The sequence below is a fragment of the Vombatus ursinus genome, unplaced genomic scaffold (assembly GCF_900497805.2).
Source record: "Vombatus ursinus unplaced genomic scaffold, bare-nosed wombat genome assembly UNPS02014794.1, whole genome shotgun sequence".
Classification (NCBI taxonomy): domain Eukaryota; kingdom Metazoa; phylum Chordata; class Mammalia; order Diprotodontia; family Vombatidae; genus Vombatus; species Vombatus ursinus.
The window spans coordinates 30465578-30483336 of NW_020954572.1; the positions used below are offsets into that span (position 1 = coordinate 30465578).

At 37.4% G+C, this 17759-nt stretch overlaps 1 protein-coding gene across 1 annotated transcript in view; it reads left to right on the forward strand.

Moving 5' to 3' along the window:
• RYR3 (ryanodine receptor 3) overlaps positions 1 to 17759 on the forward strand; it is a 579223-nt gene that overhangs the window by 452545 nt on the left and 108919 nt on the right. Inside the window, exon 65 of the mRNA XM_027869916.1 lies at positions 10952 to 11082. Coding sequence (XP_027725717.1) covers positions 10952 to 11082 — 131 coding nt within the window. The remainder of the gene's footprint in view (positions 1 to 10951; positions 11083 to 17759) is intronic.

Consider the following 17759-nt stretch of genomic DNA (forward strand, 5'->3'; position numbering starts at 1 on the left):
CTGTGATTTACAACTTTTGAGTGTGGACATCTCTAGAGGAACTCTGTAACATACCTTAATCACACATTTTCAACTAAAATGATTTGAAAATTTTCTAGCTCCTCATCAGTCATATCTTTCAGTTTCTGGGTTTCTTGTTGGATTCTTGTTGCCGAAGAAACACCAGGGATATAAGGCAGTTGCTTTTGCATTTAGTGAGTTTCAATGTGACGTAATCCTGGACCTTTCCCACTTTCATCTCTTTCTCTTCAATGTGTGTAATATCTATCTCCATACATCTATATTTATAGCTATAGCCATATCTATATCTATATCTATGTCTATGTCTCTGTCTCTCTGTCTCTCCCTCTGACTCTGTGTGTGTGTGTGTGTGTGTGTGTGTGTGTGTATGCTGTTCCCCCACCCTCCCATTAGAATGTGAGCTTCCTGAGAGGTGAGACTGTTTGGTTTTTGTGTTTCTGTGCCAGGTGCATTTATAACTGTTGCAGTAAATGTTTGTGGAATTTAATTGTTCTGTAGTTTGTAGCCATATAGCATCACTGAGAGAGTCTTAGTGTTTAAAAGATGATGTTAGTTATTTAGATATTTTGTTTCTTCACTTTTAAAATGACTAAAATGGAGATCTTATAAAAATCCCCTTGGTAGAGAGGAAGAATGAATTTTCTTTAAGTTTTGTTTCAGTCTGTTTCAGCACAAGGGAGAAGAGTGCAGAGAGAAATGCAGAGGGGTGGGAAGAGCTAACAAAGTGGAGTACAAGAGCAAATTATGAAAATAGAATATCAGTGCAAGAAATATAAATCTAAAATGAAAGAAAAGGCAGTCATGACAGACAAGAGAAGTGACAGAATTGGAGCAATAGGCAGGGACATTTTCACACAGCTAATTTTTAAAAACTGGAGGTTTGGAAGTAGAGAGATTAATGAAGAGAGGATGCCACTTGTCAAGGCAAGAGATGACTGAAGCAGAAATTAAAATTTCTTCCATCAGTCCACACTGATCAGTTACCCACAGTGGACAAAATGCTGTCCTAGGTACTATGTGAGTTATAAAGAAAGGAGAAAACAAACTCCCTGTTATGGAAATTTTTATAAATCTGTTGATAAACTGCTTTAACCTAGTAATTTAAATGGAGCTGTTTCTAGAGTGCATTTCCATTCCAGGACCTTGATCCCCAACCTGGCCAGCACCTGTGGTTAAATCTAATGAAAAAAGAGGAAAGATAACTGAAGGCTTTATAATATGGCTTAGATATTTATACCAACACTGCCTCCCACCCTTGCAAAAAATAAAAGGCATCATCTTTTACCTGTGGGTCCAAAATATTTAGGTAACAGGGTTCATTCAAATTGGCATCTTAAGGACAGGAGCACTAATTGGCAGGCATCTGGGTTTTATTTTTATAAAACTTCTAATAAATAGGTCGAAGGTACCATTATTTATCTCTCTTTCCCTGGCAGCTAATTAGCATCACCTTTTGTGTCCTCTAGAAAATTCCCTTCTTGAGGATGGTAAGCCTCAGGATGTTGTCAGTAATGAATGTCAGAGATTCCAAGGCCCATTACCTGCGAGATCAGTGCATTAGTTGAACACTTTGGCTTAAAAACTCACTCTTTTTTCCTTCCATTTTTTCTGCCTTTGTTTCTTTTTTGCTTTCACTTCCCCACAAATGCTGTTGTTGATATAAGATTCTGTTTCTAAAACCACAGGTTTGGGGGCAGCTAGGTGGCACAGTGGATAGAGCACTGGCCCTGGAGTCAGGAGGACCTGAGTTCAAATCCTGCCTCAGACACATGATACTTACTAGCTGTGTGACCCTAGGCAAGTCACTTAACCCCGATTGCCTCACCAAAAAACAAAAAACAAAAAAAAAAAAAGCACATATTGATATTATGGAGCAGCTCGATGGCACAGTGGATAGAGCACCAGCCCTAAAGTCAGGATGACCTGAGTTCAAATCCAGCCTCAGACCAAACACTTGACACTTACTAGCTGTGTGACCCTGGACAAGTCACTTAACCCCAATTGCCTAAAAAATAAAAAAAATAAAACCACAAGTTTTATTTTAATCATGATCTTAATGGCAAAATGTATTTTTGCATTGTAATAATTTCATGTAGATGTTTAACTAATATAAGGCAGTTGCTCTGACAAGAAAAACAAAAGAGCCTAAAAAACACTTTAGAATCTGTAAATATTTCAGTTATTTGCCATGTGGAAAGATATGATATCCAAAGACATCATAGGTTTAGAATGTAAACTCATTTGAAAAATTTTATAGAGAAGGAAAATGGAAGATTATGAGCAGTATTATGTCATCAAATGAAGAAGTAGCAAAGGATAAAAACCAGTTTGAAGAAAGTTGGACAAGAGTCATAACTACACAAAGTCATCTTTAGGGTATTTAAGGATGAAAATAAAAGAAAACAGCAGAAAAGGTGAGAAAACTCTACAGAGATTTTTATAATAAATTCTTTTGACAATCAAGAATGTAGAGTCATCATAGTTGAACTCTAATATCACAATCCCAGAAATACTTATAGTATGAAGTAGAAATGGCATTAAAGAGAACAAAGTGAGAAAAGCAGCTGAATTTGCTATATATTGAGATCAGTGCTGGAGGTGAGGCCTTTGAGGGATTGATTCACAAAATATCTGAAGAGGAAGGAAAGATACCACAAGCAAGGTAAAATCTCAGACCTTAATAATACTTTTCCCCAACCCACCCCCCAGAAAATATGACCAAGAAAACCTCAACAGGTTCCAATACACACACACACACACACACACACACACACACACACACATATACACTTTCTGATGTAAATAAACATTTTGTGAAAATAACCCACACATACATTGAGGGTATCCTTTATTGGGAGTACTGACAGGGAAGAATCAAGCTTTTAAAAATGACATTCCACAGTAGACCATATTTTTACCATCTTGAAGTTGATTGAAAAATGTACAGTATATAGTATCCCATTGTGCTCCTTATTAATTCATTGATTGATTGTAAAAAAGCATTTGACTCAGAGCCATCTTAAAAGCTCTCTTCCAGTGAAGTGTCTCCCCATGCATATATAAGAATTGAGTAAGATTCCTTAAAAGATTATGGTAATAAACCTATTTTACAATTTTTGATCATTAATATCAGGTGAGGCTTAAAACATGGAGGAAAGGTCCCGCAGATTAAATATTTTTCCCAATTCCATCCAATGTATTATTGTGGTATAATGATTGCCTTTTTTAATAAATCTTCCAGCTCAAAAGTTATTATTCCTCTCCCTGAAGTTCCTTGTAATGTTTTTTCTTTTTTGCTGTTTTTAAAGATGAGTCTCTGTTTATCTGTCTTTGTCTCTCTCTTTCTCTGTCTCTCTCTGTCTCTCTCCTTTCCTCCATCCCTCCCTCTCTCCCTGTCTTTATCAGAGACACTTGCTATAAAAAATTTTCCCAGCTTTCTGCTTTCATTTTAATCTTGGCTGCATTGGTTTTGTTTGTGCAAACCATTTTAAATTGAATATTAATCCAAATTATCCATTTTACATCTCATAATGCTCTCTATCTATTGTTTGGTCGTAAGTTTTTCACTTAGCCATAGGTCTGACAGGTAAACTATTCCATATTCCCCTAATTTGCCCATGGTATCACCCTTAATGACTGAATCAGGGGTGGGGAACCTGCAGCCTTGAGACCATGTGCCCCTCTAGGTCTTCAAGTGCAAAGGGCCATACTTGAGGACCTAGAGGGCCACATGTGGCCTCAAGGCCACAGGTTCCCCACCCCTGATCATGTACCCATTTTGACTTCTTGATATACAGTGTGAGATATTGGTCTATACCTAATTTCTGCCAAACTATTTTCTAGTCTTCCCATCAGTTTTTGTCAGATAGTAAGTTTGAATCCTAAAGCTTGTTTTTGGATTTATCACTAGATTACTATGATCATTTACTACTGTGTATTGTGTGCCTAATCTCATTCACCACTCTATTTCTTAGCCAGTACCAGATTGTTTTGATGATTGTACCTTTATAATACAGTTTCAGATCTGGTACAATTAGACCATCTTCTTTCACATTTTTTTCACTAATTCCTTTTATATTCTTGACCCTTTGGTCTTCCAGATGAATTTTGTTATTTTTTTTTTTAGTTTTTTCTATTATTTTATAAATATTGGGTAATGCTTGGTGTCATGTTGAATAAGTAAGTTAATTTAGGTACAATTGTCATATTAATTTTATTAATCAGCCTACCCGTGAGCAATTAATATTTTTCCAGTTGTTTAGATATGACTTTATTTGTGTGCAAGTGTTTTGTAATTGTGTTCATATAGTTCCTAGGTTTGTCTCGGCAGGTAGACTCCTAAGTATTTTATATTATCTACCATTATTTTAAGTGGAATTTCACTTTCTATCTCTTTCTGCTGGACTTTGTTGGTAATATATAGAAATACTGATGATTTATGTGGTTTATTTTATGTCTTGCAACTTTGATAAAGTTGTTATTTCAACTTATTTTTTAGTGGATTCTCTATTATACCATCTGAATAGAGTGATACTTTTGTTTCCTTCTTGTCTATTCTAATTCCTTCAATTTCTTTTTCTTCTTTTATTTCTATAGCTACCATTTGTAGTACAATATTGAATAAAAGAGGTGGTAATGAGTATCCATGCTTCATTGTTGATCTTATTGGGAAGGCTTCTGGCTTATCCCCATTACAGATAATGCTTGCTGGTGGTTTTACATAAATAATACTTATCATTTTTAGAAAAGCTCTATTTATTCCTATGCTCTGTAATTTTTTTAATAGGAATGGGTGTTATAGTTTATCAAAAGCTTTTTCTGCATTTATTGAGATAATCATATGATTTCTATTAGTTTTGTTACTGATATGGTCAGTTATGCTGATAGTTTTCCTAATATTGAACTGCATACCTGCATTGCTGGTATAAATACCACCTGGTCATAGTATATGATCCTTGTGATATATTGCTATAATCTCCTTGCTAGTGTTTTATTTAAAATGTTTGTATCAATATTCATTAGAGAAATTGGTCTATAGTTTTCTTTTTCTGTTTCCACTCTTCTGGTTTAGGTATCAGCATCATATTTTTGTCATAAAAGAAATTTGGTAGGACTCCTTTGCCAATTTTTCTAAATACTTTATATAATATTGGAGTTAATTATTCTTTAAATGTTGGGTATATTTCACTTGTGAATCCATCTGGCCCTGGGGATTTTTTCTTAGGTAGTTCATTGCTGTCCTATTCAATTTCCTTTTCTAAAATGGGATTATTTAAGTATTCTATTTTCTCTTCTGTTAATCTGGGCGATTTATTTTTTGTAAATATTCATCCATCTCACTTAGATTATTTTATTTATTGGCATATAATTGGGCAAAATAGCACCTAATAATTGTTTTAATTTCTTCATTTGTAGTGATTTCACCCTTTTCATTTTTGATACTTGTACTTTGGTTTTCTTCTTTCTTTTTTAAGTCAAATTAACCAATGGTTTATCTATTTTTTTTCGTAAAACTTGCTCCTAGATTTGTTAGTTCAATAGTTGTTATTTTTTTTTTACTTTCATTTTTATTCATCTTTCCTTTGATTTTCAGGACCTCCAATTTAGTGTTTAATTGGTAATTTTTAATTTGTTCTTTTTCTAGTTTTGTTTTTTTTAGTTGCATGCCCAATTTGTTGATCTGCTTTTTCTCTGTTTTATTGATGTAAGTGTTTAGAAATATAAAATTTCCCCTAAGTACTGCTTTGGCTACATCCCATAAATTTTGGTATGTTTTCATTGTTGTTATTCTCTTTAATGAAATTACTGATTATTTCTGTGATTTGTTCTTTGACCCACTCTTTCTTTAGGATTAGATTTAGTTTCCAATTAATTTTTAATCTATGTTTCCACAGCTCTTTATTGAATGTAATTTTATTGCATTATGATGCATTTAATATTTCTGGTCTTCTGCATTTGGTTGTGAGGTTTTTATGCTCCAATACATGGTCAATTTTTGTGTAGGAGTCATGTACCTCTGAGAAATAAAGGCATATTCCTTTCTATTCCATTCATTTGTCTCCAGAGGTCTATCATGTTTAATTTTTCTAAAATTCTGTTCACCTCTTTAACTTCTTTCTTGTTTATTTTTTGGTTAGATTTATCTAATTCTGAGAAGGGAGAGTTGAGGTTCTTCACCCCTATATAGTTATATTGTCTATTTCCTCGTGTAACTCATGTAACTTCTACTTTAAAATTTTAGATGCTATACCATTTACACATGTGTGTGTATGTGTGTGTTTAATATTGATGTTACTTCATTGTCTGTGGTTCCTTTTAGCAAGATGTAGTTTGCTTCCTTATCTCTTTTAATTAGATCTATTTTTGTTTTTGCTTTGTCTAAGACATTCTGATTAAGACTCCTGCTTTTTTTACTTCAGCTGATAATAGATTCTGCTCCAGCCCCTTACTTTTACTCTGTGTGTGTCTCTCTGCTTCAAGTGTGTTTCTTGTAAACAACATATTGTAGGATTCTGGTTTTTAATCCATTCTGTTCTCTGCTTTTCTTTTATGGGTAAATTCATCCCATTCACATTCACAGTTATGATTACTAACTTGTACTTCCCTTCATCATATTTTCCCCTATTTATCCTTCTCTCTCTCTCTCTCCTTTTACCCTCTCTCTCCTCACAAGTATTTCACTTCTATCACTTCCCCCAATCTGCTATCCCTTATATCAGGCTCCCCTTATGTTTCATCTTTCCTGTTTGCCTTTTTATGCTCCTCTTGAGTCTTATATTTGAAAATCAGATTTACTACTCAGCTCTGGTCTTTTCATCAGGAATGTTTAAAATTTCTCTATTTCATTAAATATCCATTTTTCCCTCAAGGATAATACTCACTTTTTCTGGGTAGGTGATTTTTGGTTGTAATCCTGGCTCCTTTGTCTTCCAGAATATTATATGCCAAGCCCTCAGATCCTTTAATGTAAAAGCTGCTAAATTCTATGAAATATTGACTGTGGCTCTACACTGTTTGAATTGTTTCTTTCTGGCTGCTTGCAGTATTTTCTTCTTTGCCAGGGAGGTCAAGAATTCCCTGGAGTTTTCAGTTTGGAATCTCTTTCAGAAGGTGATTGGTAGATTCTTTCAATTCCTATTTACCCTCTTGGACCTAGGATATCAGGGCAGTTTTTCTTGATAATTTCTTGAAACATGATGTCTTGGCTCTTTTGTCGATCATGACTTTCAGGTAGTCCAATAATTATTAAATTATTTCTCCTGGATCTGTTTTCCAGGTCAGTTGTTTTTCCAATGAGATATTCCAAATTTTATTCTTTTTTTTTCATTATTTTGATTTTTTTATTGTATCTTGATGTCTCATGTAGTTATTAGCTTCCACTTTCCCACTGCTAATCTTTAAAGAATTATTTTCTTCATTGAGTTTTTGTCCCTCCTTTTCCATTTGGCCACTTTCTCTTTTTAAGGAGTTTTTTTTCTTCAGTGAATTTTTATATGTCTTTTTCCATTTTTTGTGATTACTTTACCAAGCTATTGATTCTTTTTTCATGATTCTCTTGCATCACTTTCATTTATTTTCCCAATTTTTTTTTTTACCTCTGTTATTTAATTATTGTAAAAAAAGAATTTCTGAGCTCTTCCAGGAGTTCTTTTTTGGGCCTGACACTATTACTTATTTTTCTTTGAGTCTTCACATGTAGCCATTTTGACATTGTTATCCTCTTCTGAGTTTGTATTTTGATCTTCCCTGTCTCCATAGTAACTTCCTATGATCAGGTTCTTGTTTGTTTGTTTTTGGGGGGAAGGGTTTGCTCATTTTATTAACTTATTTCTTGAGTTTTAATTTAATGTTAAAGTTGGGCTCTCTGCTCCTGTGACAGAGGGGGTACTATCCCAAGCTTCAAGTTTTTCGTGTTGATATTTTCAGAGCTAATTCTGGGGGGAGAGGAGTCTGTATGCTTTCAGTTCTTCCACGGTGGTATGATCTAAGAAGTATGGTCTCTACTCTCCTGAACTGTGCTCTCTTCTATGAGTGATCAGAAGGACTCTTTTTGGCGCTGGACCTGTGACCACGATCCCCTCTCCCTTTCAGCCACACATTCTAGTGTGCTGGTACTTCTCAGCCTGAGACTGTGACCCAGATCCCTGTTTGGGCAGTGCAACAGAGTCCTATACCCAGTGCCAGCAAAGTGTCCCCTGTAATCCCTTTATGACAGTTGTCCAGTCCCCTTACCATCTGTGAACTGAAAATCACTTCTGCTGATTCAGTTGCCCTCAGAGCCTACACTGGTTTGCTGGGGCAGTTCCTGTTGCTGGCTTGCCTGGGCTGCCTGAACTGAACTGTGTCTCATTCTTACCTCAGTAAGACAGATCTTTCCTGAAGACCTTCCTTGGGCTGAAAAAATTGTTTAACCCAGCCCTTTTTTTATGGTTCTGCCATAGAATTTATTTTGAGGTGTTATTTTAAAGTTGTTTGGAGGGGAATTTGGCAGAGCTCAGGTGAATTCCTGCCTTATTCCACCATTTGGCCCCAAAACCTCACATGACACTCTTTTAAGTTTAATCTGCTTTATTGGGATTTTCTGTAGCTTTTTCTTAAGTCTAGGCAATCAACAAAACCAAAAAATCAAGCATTTGCTTATTTTCTAGGTATAAATGCTCACACTGAAAATTTAATGATCTGTTCTTGGATGTCAAGCATTCAATAGCACATTCCTGGTCTAGTCCCACTTTGATTGGCTTAGAAGCTTTGACCTTCTCTATTTCTGACCTGGGTCAGTTTGCCTCTACTTAGGTAACCCAGATTCCTTTGCTCCTAATGGATCATCGTATTAATGCTGAATTTAGTACACCGAATCAGCTTACTCCTAGGCAAACAATTAACCCCTACCTGCCTCAGTGTTTTCAGCTGTAAAATGGAGATAATAATAGCGCCTATCTCCCAGGTTAAGGATAAAATGAGATATTTTTAAAATGTTTTGTAAACTTTAGAGCACTAGATGAGTGCTTGATATAATAATTAGTATAACAATAGTGTAATAATAGTTATTATTACCCCATAATAGCTAGGAACTCCTGAGCTCAAGCAATCCACAAGTTTCAGCCTCCCCAGTAGTAGGCATTGCAAGTATTTGGCATTACATTTTCCAGTTTGTCTTCATTGAAGCTCTCAGTTCACAAGGATGCAGGTCATACATATGCTTTAAGGACATAATAACACCTTTCTTTCCAAACTGACTGGTCACAGAGGAAGACAAAAACTGCTTGGTACTGTTCAGTAAGTGAAAACCACACCCATTTCCTAATTTTACATCTAGTTTTTCTACATTTTTATATCACTGTCTTTGTATCTTGGGCTAAGAAAGAATTCAAGTGATGGGTTGATTTTAAAGGATATTGTCCCTTGACTGGGGACTCAAAACATATGCATAGCACATGAGAAGTATATGATCTATCTATCTAATTGATGCCAGTGAATCACTCAGATGATATTATCAATTAATGGGAAACAGATGGTCCTGTTTTCTTGTGTTAATCATTGGTCAGCAGATGTCATCCCCTGACAGTGTCCTGCCCAGCCAATAGGGGAGCATTTTGTGTTCTCAATAATATTCTCTTATTTCCTTGGCACGAAGAAATTGTTGGGGAAAAACCATATGATCCCAGTGACTGTTCCCAAACCAGGGGTGAAGGGAAAATTCTTCAGCCCCATACTCTGCTTAAACAGTTGAGCTATGTTTAAAGTGTGAAGTGGACAATTACGAGAGGAGTGGAACATGTTGAGTCAAATTGGGAATTCATACCCTTTATAGATCTATAAACATTTGAGAAGGAGATGTCTCTAAATTTGTGCATCTCACATTTCTTTTGAGCTACTGCAATTTTACTTTGCTCATAGAGCACAGTACCTTTTTTGATGTGGGCATGCCATGGTAGGTGGTCCTGTGCCAGTGTCTCCCCTTCTCACAATTGATCCCAGAGTTCTTCAGAGAGACTTTGAGAATTTCTTGTATCACTTCTTCTGACCTCCATATGAGCACTTGCCTTGTGTGAGTTCTCTGTAAAATAGTATTTTAGGCAAACAAACATTTAGCACTTAAACAATTTGGCCATCTCATAAGAGTTGCACTCTCTGTAGTAGAGTTTGAATGCTTGACATTTCAGCTTGAGAAAGGACCTCTGTCTAGTACTTCATCTTGCCAGGTGATTATCAGAATCTTCCTATGGTAATTAAAATGGAAGCAATTCAGTTTCCTGGCATGGCACTAGTGTATTGTCCAGGTTTCACAGGGATACAACCATGAGATCAGCACAGCGGCTCTGTAGACCTTCAATTTTGTAGGCAGTCTAATACCTCTTTTCTCCCACACTTTCTTTTCAAGCTCTGTAAAAACAAACAAAAAAAGATTTGAAAGGCCTAGGAAACTCTTATAATCAATCAGGCTGCTTCCTTATTCTGTGAAATATATAATTTCTCTTGCAGGGCCACACATGTAGTTTGAGTCTTGTTACCATCATTTGCCTGATTCTAAGCCATGTCCCTTCTCTGCTTCTTCTCTTCCTCTTCCCCACTAACAAAGAACCTTAATCCAACAAAAGCACTCCATGGCGGAGACATAAATTAACCATCATTCTATGCAAACAAGTAGAATCAGTTGCAACTACAATGCCAGCAGGACTAACTCAGACATATGATGAGAGTGCAAAACCACTTACCCATAACTGGGGGACATGGCAGCAAGAGAGAAAGTGCCAGGTTATGGGACTAGGCAGTGGGAATTCCTGAAAGGATGAAATCATTAATCTATGTGTCTGAAAAGAAGGGGAGGGTTGTAGCACATTTTTGGTCTTGGTAAGTCCAGGGCCTAGAAATACCCCATTCAGGAACACATAGAAATGAGTTTACTTTAAATTGACTTTTTTGTTTCTAGGCAACGTCCAGCACTTGGAGAATGTCTCGCTGCCCTGGCAGCTGCTATGCCAGTGGCATTCTTGGAGCCCTCCCTCAACTGCTACAACTCGCTCTCAGTCTTCAACACCAAAACCCCCAGGGAAAGGTCTAGTAAGTGTCCTATCATAGAGGTCAGTCAGTCTGCACAATTGTCAGCTGTAAGCAAGAACGGTATAGAATTCTGCTTCCTGGAGAATAAGGGCTAAGGGCTGTTTTATCATTTCTTCTTGTTTCCATCTGGTTGGGAAATCTAAGGGACCACATGTTCTAGTGGAAAAAAACATGGAGATATGTCAGAAGACTTCAGTTCTAGTACTTTCTCTGCTATTGATTAGTTGTGTGACCTTGGTTAGACATTTCATTTAATTGCTGTGAACCTATGTTTTTGCTTATCTATGAAAAATGGACTTAGAAGATGACCTCTAAGATTCCCTCCAACTCTAAAATTCTGTTTCTATTACCACTTCAACCCTTTAGGCCTCTGTTTCCATTCCTCCTTTGGACACAGGAATATTTTGAAGCCTCCTTTTCCTGCAAATCACAACACATTAACACTTCAAATACAGTAATATGGTATGAAAGGACCATCTTGGGGACATAGTAACTAGATGTTCTTTATATCCATGAATTTTTTGGGGGGGGTTGGCATTTGGGGTTAAGTGACTTGCCCAAAGTCATACAGCTAGTGAGTGTTATGTGTCTGAATTTGGATTTGAACTCAGATTCTCCTGACTCCAGGGCCGTTGCTCTATCCACTGCGCCTCCTAGCTGCCCCTAATGATTTTTTTTAAAAAATAAAGCAGGTGGGATTATGATTATACGTGAAGGGGAATTTACTAAAAGTAAGGATTATGAGACATTGGATTCAGCAACTAAGACAGTTTAAAGGAAATCTCCTAGAAAGTTGTTTTGGTTTTTTTTTTTTGTTTGTTTGCTTGTTTTTCAAGGGAATAATTTTTTTTTTAATTTCTGGGGTGATATAAGTGTGAGAGGCAGCTAGGCACAATGGATGAAGAGTTGCTGGCCTTGGAGTAAGGAAGACCTCAATTCAAGTTCCACTTCCGACACATGCTAGATGGGTGACCCTGGGTGAATCATTCACCATCTTGGTGCCCCCAGGCAACTGTTATGTTCTGATCAAGTTTACTGATTTGGGAGTTTCCTCTACCAATTAAATCACATGTTCTGTACCCCAAAACAGTATTGGCCACCCTGAAGGCAGAGTAATGGAGTAAATAACTTCTCAAGTAAAAACTTGAAAAAATATGCTAATTTGGTGGTCTGAAACAAGTGTTCCTTTCCTTTTTACTAAGCCATTAACTTAACCAAAGTTTTGGATTGTTTCTTTTCCTTTTTTAAAAGAATCACATAATGAAAACATTATAAGCCCAAATTAAACTTGTTTTCTAAAGTCATTGTATAATATTAAAATATTCTCTAAAACAATATTATGTTAAGTTCTTATGAGCCTGTGATATGCAAAATGCTCTGAGATGCTAAAGGGGTGAAGTGTCTGATGGTGCAAAATGTTCTCAGTATGTAGTTCACAAAATAATTTGTTAGGAGGAGGCTGTGCTAAGTTCATCTTGTTCTATTTGCTGTCATTAATAAGAGCAGAAAGGCAAGATGCCCTGAGCCAGGCGTTGTGTATGAACAGGCACTGTGGAAAATGATTGTAGTACCTAGTATTACCACTAGTCCTTTTATGCAAAAGTCCCTGGCCTCAGACACATAACACTCACTACCTGTGTGACTCTGGGCAAGTCACTTAGCCCCAATTACCCTCACCCAAAAAAACAAAAAACAAAAGTCCCAGAATGTTAACCCATGAAAACTTTTCTTCAAGCTATGAAGAATATTTGTTTGTATTTTATTCTAATAATTCCAGATAAAAAAGGTCAGTCAGGAGAAAGAATCAATACAGTAAAAAGCTATATTCCTGTGTTAGAATGAAGAGGAGAAAAGTGTGACTAATTATAGGAGAGGAGGCATTAACAAATATGTTCCAACTCTTAAATTTAGGGGAATTACTTCTTTTTCCTTCTTCTTCTGATAGCAGCATGAATAAATCTCCAGATCTATTTTTCCCTGCCCATCCCTGCAACTAAACCAGGGCAGCACAAGTCAAGTATGTGAAAGCCACAGCTCATGAGGCATCAGGTGATGTGAGGACATGGTCAAGGCACTGGCAAGAAATTGAAAGTAAAATGGCTACTCCCAAGTTCATAAGTACCTGAAGCATAGGCATGGTAGTGTGCTTCTTATGCTTCAAATGAGGCGAAGAAATTAGTTTGTCTCAGTTCCCAGTGTCCTGGAAGGACTCTTTGTAGGCAGAAAGAGAAATTTTTTGAGTGATTCAATTTTTACCATTGTTCACAGTAGTTACAGGTATGTGGGAAAGGTGAGTACTTTCTACATTCCCTCATTTCCCATTTATATTGCCTTCCCACTTCTTCAACTCAGGAAATAAACTTTCATTCTTCTGTTACATTGATCCAACAAGGAAACATTTATCAAGAGGGAAAAGATTTTCAGTTGTGGCTTATCATAAATGTGGAACTGGAAAGAACCCCTGAGGCCCTCTTATCCAGCTCCCTCATTTTATGTATGAAAAAAACAAAAGCCATGGGAGTTAAATGATTTGTCATCAGAAGCCAGATTTGAACCCAGGTCCTCTGATTTCAGAGCACGTGCTCTTGCTATACTGTACCATGGTATCATTGAACTTGAGGTCAGGAGATGAGGGGGAAGTAAAGGGAAGAGGAAGATGATATAACTTCTGCTCTACTAGTGGCATGCTCTGTGGTACTAGACAAGTTACTTACCATTTCTAGCATTAAAACAATCAGATGTATATTGGACACTTATGAAATATAAAACACTGTGCTATATAAATAGTGTGTCTATAAATAGTTACTGGTATACCTTGCTGATAGTTCTTTGTCCCCTATATGAAGCTAGGAAAGATGTGTGACAACTTTGTGTCATATAAGTGGAGCAGTCTCAGGACTGAGGAGGAAGCATCCTACTTGAGTCTATGTATCAGAAATACATTAAGAGAGTGTTTTATCTATACTTTCCACTGCAAATCTCTGATAATTGACAATTTCATACTGTCATAATAGTGCCAATTTTAATGTTCATAAGGGTGATACTATAGTACTATAATATCCTAAAGAACCTTCTGAATCATCACAGAAAGATTATATTCAGTAGAATTTTAGACATGTGTATATCATAATCTGATTTACTTGAGAATTTATCATTTCGGTGCACTATACATGGTAATTCTGTTTACCAGATCAGTTGGTTAACCAAAACAGCCCCACTTCCTGACCATGCTAGAAAATTATTTACTGTATACAAGATATACAAGTATATCTTGATATATGCACATACATATGCCATTTGTGATACAACCAGCAGAATATCCAAGTCATATTCATATCTTCCACATATATTAAAAAGGTGATTTTCCTTGAGAATGTTTCTCCCCATAGCAATAGATACCCAAGAGGAATCAAAATCTAATATTCTAACTCTAAATGAAAAGACAGCATGCACCAAAGACTCCCTACTAATGATTTTTTGGGTTTGGTTCAAATGGGATCCAGGCAAGGCTGTTTTCCAGTTAGAGAGGTCAGCAGACTTCATGCTGTGGGTTTATTTTGTGGCATTTGAAGTGACAGATATCTTCAAAATCACAAACATATTGTTTTTTCCACTCAAGGATCAAGCATGAGTTTTTTAATGGCTCTAGTGCATCTACCTTAAGCAGATCTTGTACCTAAATAATTTACTTGTGGAGGGAGTTTCATGAGGGAGCTCCTGATCAATTGAGTCTCCCAGTGCACTTGAAGAATTCACAGGATGTAATGGGCAGATAATAGTCATAAGCATTTATTAAACACTTGCTATGTGCCAGGTACTATGTTAAGTGCTTAAGAAACAAAGGCAGAAGACATTCCCTGCCCTCAAGGTGCTCCCAGTATAATACAACATAACATGCAAAAATCTACAGACAAGATCTGCATAGGATAAATTGGAAATAATCAATAGAGGTAAGACACTAGCATTAAGAGAGACTGGGGAAGGCTTCTCATAGGTGGGGTTTTAGTTGGAACTTGGAGGAAGCCAGGGAAGTCAAGAAACAGAGATGAGGAGGATTTTCACCAGGCTGGTGAAAATGCATAGGTGATAGATCATGTTGTGTGAGAAACAGCAAGGAAGCCAGAGTCACTAGATTGCAAAATATTTGGGAGAGTAGGGTGTAAAATATAAGAAGACTGAAAAGAGAGAAGGGGGCCAGATAATTTAGGCCTTTAAAAGTTAAACATAGTATTTTAAAAATTTGATCCTAAATGTAATAAGGAACAATTAGAGTTTATTGAATTAGGGAGAGCAAGGAGGACCAGAGGGTGTGGAAAGAGATAAAATGATTAGATATGTGCCTTTGGAAGATCACTTTGACATTTGGGTATAGGAGAGACTGGAATGAGAAAATATTTGAGACAGGGAGACCGACCAGGCTATTGCAACAGTTGAGTTATAAGGTAATGAAGACCTGCCCCAGGGTAGTAGCAGTGTCAGAGGAGAGAAAGGGAAGTATAAGAGAGATGTTACTAAAGTAAAATTGACAAGACTTGGCAACAGAATGGATATGGGGAGGGAAAAAGGCGAGAGAGTGAAGGGTCAAGAATGACACATGGTTGTGAACCTGAGTGACTAGTATTCTGGTCGAGGATGGTGGTAATAGGGAGCTTAGGAAGAGAGGTTAGTTTAGCCATTTCAGTTTGGGACATGTTAAGTTTAAGGGACATGAGATATCCACTTTGAGAAGTCCAATAGACAGCTAGAGATGCAAGTCAAGAGGTTAGATCTGGGCAAGTAGATCTGAGAGTCATCTGTATGGAGATGATAATTGAATCCAAGTGAGCTATTGAGATCAACAATAGTATATAGAAATAAGATCCAGGATAAAGCTCTGGAAGACACTCACCCTTAATGGGTGTGACCTCAATGGAGATCCGAAAAAGGAGTCTGAAGAGTGCTCAGCTAGGTAGGAGGTGAACCATAACAGAATAGGATGAAAGAAACCTACAGGGGCAGCTAGGTGGCGTAGTGGATAGAGCACCAGCCCTGAAGTCAGGAGGACCTGAGTTCAAATCCAGCCTCAGACCAAACACTTGACACTTACTAGCTGTGTGACCCTGGGTAAGTCACTTAACCCAATCGCCCCCCCCCCAAAAAAAGAAACCTACGGAAGTATCCAAGAGAATAACAAGATGGATGGGGTAAAAAACTGCAGAGGTGAAGGAGGAGAATTAAGAAAAGGCCTTTTGGACTATAAAGGGAGTCAGAGCCAAGATGGTGGAGAAAAGGTAGAGACTTGCCTGAACTCCCCAAATTCCTCTCCAAATAACTTCAAATAACAAACAAATTCGGGAGTGGCAGAACCCACAAGAGTGTGGGATAAAACAATTTTCTAGCCCAAGACAACTTAGAAAGTCAGCAGGAAAGGTCTGTCACACAGGGGTGAGAGTGGAGCTCAGTCCAGTACAGGCTGTGCCAATAAAGACCATGCTGCAGGAAACCAGCAGCAGCTCTTGGGGGCAACTGAATCAGCGACAGCAGTAACTGTTTCCAGAGCTCTCAGCCTACAGATGGTAAGGGGGTCAGACAACTGGTCAGACAATAGGGATCCCTTTACTGTCACTGGGTGCAGGACTCTTTTGCATTACCCACACACAGATCAGAGTCTCAATCCTAGATCACAGTTCCAGAAAGAGGAAGAGTAAAAGCACATCATAGCTTGAGGCTTCAGAGAAGTAGGGACCCTAGTCACAGTTTCAGGGTGAAAAAGAGTTCTTGTGGTCACTCAGACCAGACGACAGGCCAGGAGAGTAATAAGTTCACCTCTCTTTAGATCATACCACCTTGGAAGAACTGAAAGCTTACAGATCCCCAGAACTAGCTCTGAAAACAGCTGCACAAAAAAAACCTGAAGCTTGGGGCAGTGCACCCTCCACCCTGGGAGCATCACCCCACGTTAACAAACAGTTGAAAGTCAAGAAATAGACTGGAAAAATGAGCTAACAACAGAAAAAAAATTCATTGAAATATAAGACAGGTTTGTCAACTGAGAGGGTGGAGGGAGGAAGAGCCATGGGAATTTTGTAGAGGGATGAAAAGGCTTTGAAAAGCTACTATGGTAAGTAAGACAATGAGCTAGTTAGGGAGGTATTAAAAGGATTGTTTTGCCACAGTGAGGGCCAAATTAAGATTATTTAACATACATTTGTAATGGACCCAATCAGCACAGTTTGATGGTTTTCCCCAGCTTTGTTCAACAAAAGGTGAATAGGGGCAAAGGCAACAGATGTTGGGAATAATCAGAGGCTGGGAGTTGGCAAGGCAAAATTGGCAATAGACTAAGGGAACAAAGGACTTGAGAAAAGAGGACAACATAAAATTTAACTGGTTCACCAAGGACTCAAAATAAGGAAAGGAGGAGAATGAGAGTCTGGGCAAGACCTGAGAGGATGAGGAATTAAAGACCAAAAACAGGGTTTGAGATTGCAAGCCAGAGGGAGAGGCTAAATGACAACAAATTGTCATCAGATTGAACGGGATTTCACAGCTCATGAACATGGAAGTGTATATTTATAGGTGATCGAGAATATAACCTGGGTTAGTCATCTCCTCAGGGACCCAGTCTATCAATTTAAGTTGAGTGGGTAGCCCGAAGGAAATACTACATATTATTATCTCCTTATTACAGTCTTGTT